The sequence below is a fragment of the Dermacentor andersoni genome, chromosome 3, assembly GCF_023375885.2.
Source record: "Dermacentor andersoni chromosome 3, qqDerAnde1_hic_scaffold, whole genome shotgun sequence".
NCBI classification, from domain to species: Eukaryota; Metazoa; Arthropoda; class Arachnida; order Ixodida; family Ixodidae; genus Dermacentor; species Dermacentor andersoni.
Genome location: NC_092816.1, coordinates 215,334,543 through 215,341,860, shown reverse-complemented (window position 1 = coordinate 215,341,860; position 7,318 = coordinate 215,334,543). Strand labels below are relative to the sequence as shown.

The 7,318-nt window shown below is 44.2% G+C and overlaps 1 protein-coding gene across 1 annotated transcript in view; it reads left to right on the top strand.

The window, feature by feature from the left end:
• Positions 1 to 2,486: 2,486 nt before the first annotated feature.
• Positions 2,487 to 7,318, top strand: part of LOC126535853 (receptor expression-enhancing protein 5-like) — a 182,022-nt gene continuing 177,190 nt past the window's right edge. Inside the window, exon 1 of the mRNA XM_055073120.2 lies at positions 2,487 to 2,896. Coding sequence (XP_054929095.2) covers positions 2,782 to 2,896 — 115 coding nt within the window. The 5' untranslated portion in view covers positions 2,487 to 2,781. The remainder of the gene's footprint in view (positions 2,897 to 7,318) is intronic.

The window sequence follows — 7,318 nt, the reverse complement described above, 5'->3', positions numbered from 1 at the left end:
CACTCCATCACGCACCGCATCTTATGTATATTAGTCACAATCGAACGCCCCATAATTCCACATGTTTGGTGAGGACCAACCAATTCCCTAATTACTTTCTGTAGCCGCCTTCCTAGCACTTTCATCAAGATTTTATAATCACAATTAGTTAATGATGTAGGCCTGTAAGAGGAAACCAATTTTAACTTCTCTGTCTCTTCTGTCTTTGGTATTAATACAGTATGTGCTTCCCCAAAAGACCGGGGCAGGACATCTAGTTCGTAAGCCTCATTAAAAAGAATGTCAAGCGGCTGACGACACCCGTTAAATATCTAGGCGTCCCGCTGGAATATTACAAAAATAACGATGAGTATTGGCAAGATCAAACAAGAGAAACACAGATAAAAGCGAACAAGTGGAAAGGTGGACATCTGTCAATGTTTGCAAGAGCTACAGTCTGCAATCTATTCTTTGTCGCAAAAGTATGGTATGTCATGCAGGTATTGCATTGTTCAAGGGTACATATACAGAAATTGCACCGAGTATTCGCAGTATTTGTGTGGGCTTCGAATTGGGAACGATGCAGTCGAACGAATTTGTTAAGGCGAGTTAAAGACGGAGGTTTGGGAATGACGCACCTTTTTATACGACAGGTCGCAAACCGGTTTTTATTTTTCCGCGACTTAAGCGATCCTTTCTTGCGCACGGTGTGCCAAGTGAGGCTAAGGAGCGCGTTACCTGGCTATGTAGTCTGCACATACAATATGAGCGGTCCTGTTTGTGGATTTCTTAAAGAAGTTATTTTGAGTGTACGGTTTTTGTCCGTTAGATTTTCAAATGAGTACCTTTTTTCAGTGAAACGTAAAACGTTGTACCAAGATGTATGCGATGTAGTTCTCCCTGTGCCTATGTACAGGGCCATATACAGTGGAGGTCAAGGGCAAGACGTGCTTAAGCGGGTGCAAAGAATGTAAGTAACGCCAGAGACCAAGTCTTTCTTTTTTAAGCTTCACACGGGTACGTTGAATGTCAAAACCTTTTTTGAAAATCGTGGGTTTTTCTTACCCTGGGGCTCGCATTGCTTGATCTGTAAGAAACCAGAAACCATAGATCATGTATTTCTAGATTGTTGGGCGGGTGTCTTCTTTTGGGATGTACTTCAGAGGACTATCAAAAAGGACTTTCCTTTAGATCCACATGGTATTATATATTTATCTATAGAAAACGATGATGGACTGCCATTTGACCTTATTATGCTAGTTGGCCTTCACTGTCTATGGCGCGCCCGTATGGCGGGGTATCACTGCGATCCGGATGCTCGGCCTGCACGAATGCTTTTTCGAGAAGGCATGTCGAGATTTGTGGAAATTCAGAAAGCACAAGATTGTGTACCTGCGTGGCTGTCAAGGGTGGAACCCTTGACCGCGCTCAAAGAATTCTAAAATAGTCAGCCCTATAAGGCTGACACTTGACGCTGAAAACTTGCAAATTCGTCTTTTCTCAAATGTCATTTGTTGTTTGATAAAGAAGTACAAAGCAGGCAATAAAAAAAAAAAAACTCGTGGCTGAGTGGTAGCGTCTCCGTTTCACTCCCGAGACTCTGGTTCGATTCCCACCAGCCCAGCTTACAAGATGTTTTTTATTTATGAAATGACGTTATTTATGTGACGTCACTCTAGGTCACGTGGTGTGACGTCACGCTAAAGGTCAATGGTACCTACCACCGCCTCGCCACGGAACGGGCTGAAGTGCGACCTAAAGTAGTATTGCTTCGCAATAAAAGATGGTTTCAGAAACAGGTGGCAGCTCCGACTGCGCTTCGATGCGGGAGCGTTCTTTCTCCCTTTGTGGCCGCTAAACGCGCGCTACAATGCGCGAGCGTTCTTTGTCCCTTTGTGGTTCCACCTAGGAGCCAACTACGTCACAAAAAGATGGTTTCGGGCACAGGTGTCCGCTGCAACCGCCATGAGGTGCGAGGGCGGTCTCTTTCCCTTTTTGGCCGCTAAATGCGCGCTACGATGTGTGTTCTTTGTCCCTTTGTGGTTCCACGTCAGAGCCAACTGGCACAAAAGGTGGTTCCAGACACAAGTGGACGTCAAAACAGCGCTTGGATGCTAGGGTGGTCACTGTCCGTTTGTGGCCGTTAAACGCGAGCTACGATGCGCGAGCGTTCTTTGTCCCTTTGTGGTTCCACGTCGGAGCCAACTACGTCCCAAAAAGGTAGTTTGCGGCACAGGTGACCACCAAAACTGAGCTTCGTTGCGAAGGCGGTCTCTTTCCCTTCGTGGCCGCTAAACGCAGGCTAATATGTGTGTTCTTTGTCCGTTTGTGGTTCCATGTGAAAGCCAACTACGTAACAGAAAGGCGGTATCAGACACAGGTGGCCGCTGAAACGGCGCTTCGATGCGAAAGAAACCGACGTTCTTTTCCTTTGTGGTTTTTTCGCGCCGTCTCTCGTTTGAGCACACTCGTTCGCCTTCTCGAGGAGGGGTTCCTGCTGGCTTCAAAAACGATTTGCCCTAGCCATAGAAAGGTTTGCTGTAAAAAGGTCAAGTGTCCGAGCTTTCTACTGTTGTCACATACCAGTACGTATTTATTTTATTTTCAATCCTTAATCAGGCTGTCATTTGCAGTGACGATCAATCAGCCGAGCCTATTTTTCTAACAGTGGATGCCCAATTTTTTGACCACCGGCCAATCTATAATCAAAGCCCCTTCTTGGAAGTGAAAATACGAGTATGTGTTCCTGCGTCAAAACATCAAGAGCAAAAAGAGTGGTAAAGAAGAAGACGACGTTTGGCCATGGCCGAACTACATCAGGAGCTGAGCTCGGTAATCCGAGAGAAGAGTATCCTGTCTGGCCTGTTTGTCAAACTCGAGGCTGCCACCAAGTTGGACAGGATTAAGCTCGTCTACGGTGAGTGTGCGTCTTTGATATACACACGTTCATCATTGCGCAAAGGCAGCGTACATAGGCTGAGAGATAAGCCGTGCCTAAAACAGCATTTTCTGTTCGCCTGTTTAAGGAGGTTGTGCGCGCCGAATTGTTTGGTGAGTTGAATAAAGGAAGCTCTCAGATATTTTTGTAATTATGTCACCTGAATTGCTGAGCTGGGCCGTAATATTTAAACCTTACAATGCTGACCTTGCCTCGTTTGCACGGAAATGACAGCAATATCTTCGCAATTGGGACGTGGAATTTTTGGAAAGTGCACAATATTGGTAGGCGGTGCGACCGCGAAAATTTAAGTAATTATGCAGTATACGAACAATACGCGCAAGTTCGCTGCTAATAAGCTTTACAGCTTTTCGTCGAAGGTTTAAGGTAATCATAACAAGCCATAAGTGTATTCACGTATTTCGGTAATGACTGCAGACACCGCGGCGTACCAGACAACTATAGCGAAGGGAATTAGAAAGCCGTTATGAGATTATACTTCCTTAGCAGAAAACCAGCCAGAATTTGGTCATAATAAATTGATTGGCATTGCAGATAGTTATGTGAAAAAATTGAACTAACAACACTCTGAATAAGAAAGCATTAAAATTTGGTGTTTCCCAAGAGTTCTTGGTAATTAGGCGACAATTGAACCGGTTGACCATTAGGCTCTGGTAACCGGTGACCATTAGGCTCAGTGACAGAAATACGTAAGGAGAGAACGCCAAGCGCTGATGACTCTGCACTAGCCTTAAAATGAATAAGAAGAATTATTTGCTGGTCTAGTTGGTCGCGCATTGATGATGAGAAAATTTGGGCAGTAAAAGGGCAATGACGAGCGCTTTTGTCTGTATTCTGTTCCTGTATGCGTTCTCCTTTTGTTGCGCTTATTTTTATCATGAGCCTTTTAGCGGAATCTTCACGGAAACAGAGAATTCGTGAAATGCCCAGGACCCAAAGGCAGAGAAGCGACGTTTTATTTACCATGTAAGAAGCAAATTTTTTGTATCACAGAATGTATTAAAAGAAACCGATAGGGAGGTAATTTTCCCTTTAGGAACGCTCTTTTTTGATAACAAGCAGCAATACTGTGATCACTCACCTATCGCACGCTTTTCTTATGCAACACGCTTATAATATTTCTAAACTTTCCTGGAACCGACTGGGAACGCGAATGTGTTGAAACTTCGGGGAACATCAGCAACTCAATGGTGGATTGCCACTTGTTCTTTGAACCACCACATCGGCCGATGGTGTGACAACTGTCTATTGTGCCTTGATCCAGTAATTCAGCCGCAAAAGGAAAGAGAGTTCCGCATTTTTTCATTGTTTTGGTATACAGAGAATCCTCCCTGAGACATGGAGGCCGGGAGAGATTAACAGTAGTTGTGCATCACTGTAGCCAGCGCTTAGACAAGATAACGTTCGTTCATCTTGACAAACGAGAAGAAAGGGGGTTAACCAAGGGGTTCCATTAATATTCATCATCATCATAATCATCGTCATCATCATCCTGGTTACGCCCACTGCAGGGCAAAGGCCTCTCCCATACTTCTCCAACAACCCCGGTCATGTATTTATTGTGGCCATGTCGTCCCTGCAACCTTCTTGATCTCATCCGCCCACCTAACTTTCTGCCGCCCCCTGCTACGCTTCCCTTCCCTTGGAGTCCAGTCCGCAACCCTTAATGACCACCGGTTATCTTCCCTCCTCATTATATGTCCTGCCCATGCCCATTTGTTTTTCTTGATTTCAACTAAGATGTCCTTAACTCGCGTTTGTTCCCTCACCCAATCTGCTCTTTTCTTATCCCTTAACGTTACACCCACCATTCTTCTTTCCATAGCTCGTTGCGTCGTCATCAATTTAAATAGAACCGTTTTCGTAAGCCTCCAGGTTTCTGCCCCGTAGGTGAGTACTGGTAAGACACAGGTATTATGCACTTTTCTCTTGAGGGATAATGGCAACCTGCTGTTCATGAGTTCTGAGAATGCCTGCCAAACGCACCCCAGCCCATTCTTATTCTTCTGATTATTTCCGTCTCATGATCCGGATCCGCCGTCACTACCTGCCCTAAGTAGATGTATTCCCTTACCACTTCCAGTGCCTCGCTACCTATTGTAAATTGCTGTTCTCTTCCGAGGCTGTTAAACAATACTTTAGTTTTCTGCAGATAAATTTTTAGACCCACTTTTCTGCTTTGCCTCTCCAGGTCAGTGAGCATGCATTCCAATCTGTCTCCTGAGTTACTAAGCAAGGCAATATCATCAGCGAATCGCAAGTTACTAAGGTATTCTCCATTAACGTTTATCGCCAATTCTTCCCAATACATGTCTCTGAATACCTCCTGTAAACAAGCTGTGAATAGCATCGGAGAGATCGTATATCCCTGCCTGACGCCTTTCTTTATTGGGATTTCGTTGCTTTCTTTAGGGAGGACTGCGGTGGCTGTGGAGCCGCTATAGATATCTTTCAGTATTTCTACATACGGCTCGTCTACTTCCTGATTCCGTAATTCCTCCATGACTGCTGATGCTTTCACAGAATCAAACGCTTTCTTGTAATCAATGAAAGCTATAAATAAGGGTTGGTTATATTCCGCACATTTCTCTATCACCTGATTGATAGTGTGAATATGGTCTATAGTTGACTAGCCTTTACGGAGTAGCCTGGTCCTTTGCTTGACAGAAGTATAAGGTGTTCCCGATTCTATTTGCGATTACCTTAGTAAATAGTTTGTAGGCAACTGACAGTAAGCTGATCGGTCTGTAATTTTTCAAGTCTTTGGCGTCCCCTTTCTTATAGATCAGGATTATGTTAGCGTTCTTCCAAGATTCCGGTACGCTCGAAGTCATTAATATTAGTCATATCATAAGAAGCCAACAAACACAGACACCAAGGACAAGATAAGTGAGCTTTCTTGAGCTTAATAAATGAAATAAAGACACGATAAATTAATGGAAGTGAAAGTGGATGCAAGAACAACTTGCATCAGTTGGGGAACGATTCCACAACCTTAGCATTACGCGTGTGATGCTCTGGCAATTGATGTACCGCGGCGCCGTTTCCTCATATACCTTCGTGGATATTTATCTTTCCCCAGTAGAATCCTGGGAGTGTTAGCCAGCGCCATCACTCACAAACCTTGGCGGCGGACGCGAAAGCTGTGGGATCTTTCTTGGTTGTTTTTGTTCTTTTTTGTTGTTGAAAGTTGTGTTTTCATCCACTTTCCTTTCCATTATTTATCGTGCCTGCATTTCATTTATTAAGCACAAATAAATTCCCTTATGTTGTCCTTGGTGTTAATGTTTGTTGGCTACTAATGCTCATCCAGACAATTGCTTTACGTAGAAGTCATGTATACAGATAACTCGCTTCGTTGAACTGGAACAGAAGGTTAACAAAAAGTCCTAAAAGCGGCAAAGAATCACCACGTGTAATTGAAAGCTGGCGTCTCGCAGACCTTAGTTTTGGTAGAAAGGTGCATGTAAGGTAGGATACCGGTAAGGCAAAGTAAGCTAAGGTAAGATAGCGGCGATCAGAGCTGTAACGCAGCAGAGTGTGCTAAGAATCTCTGGGTCCCGACAGCCCACCAATGGAAACTGAGCCTTGAAACGTTTAACACCCGAACCCTCTCGAGTGAGGCTAGCTTATCAGGACTCTTTGAGGCACAATCAGACATTGTTTGGGATATCATCGGCCTTAGTGAGATTAAAAGAACTGGTGACGCTTATACATTGGTGAATAAGGAACATGTCCTCTGTTATAGAGGCCTCCTCGATAATAAACAATACGTGGTACGATTCCTAATCTATAAGGACATAGCGGGCAACATTGACGAATTCTACAGGATTAATGAGCGCGTAGCTGCAGTCGTAATAAGTTAATAACAGGTATAGAATAAAGGTTGTGCAAGCCTACGCTCCAACATCCAATCGCGATGATGAGGAAGTAGACAAGTATTATGGAGATGTTGAATTAGCGATGAGAAAAGTGCGAGCTCAGTATGCTGTAGTAAGCGGCGACTTCGATGCAAAAGGGGTGAGAAAGCAGGCTGGAGAACAAACAATTGGCAACTACGGCGTCGATTCTGGTAACAGTAGAGGAGAGATGCTGGTAGAATTTGCAGAACGAAATAAGCATAGAATAATGAACACCATTTTCAGGAAGCGCAGCAACAGAGAGTGAATATGGAGAGCCTTAAAGGTGAAACAAGAAATGAAATGGACTTCATACTTTCTGCTGATCCCAGCATAGTGCAGGATGTGAAATTGATAGACAGGGTAACGTGCAGTGGATCATAGGTTAGTGAGGGCTAATATTCACCTCAATTTGAAGAGAGAAAGAGCAAAATTGGTCAAGAAACAGGTCAACCTAGAGGGAATAAGGGTAAAAGCACAC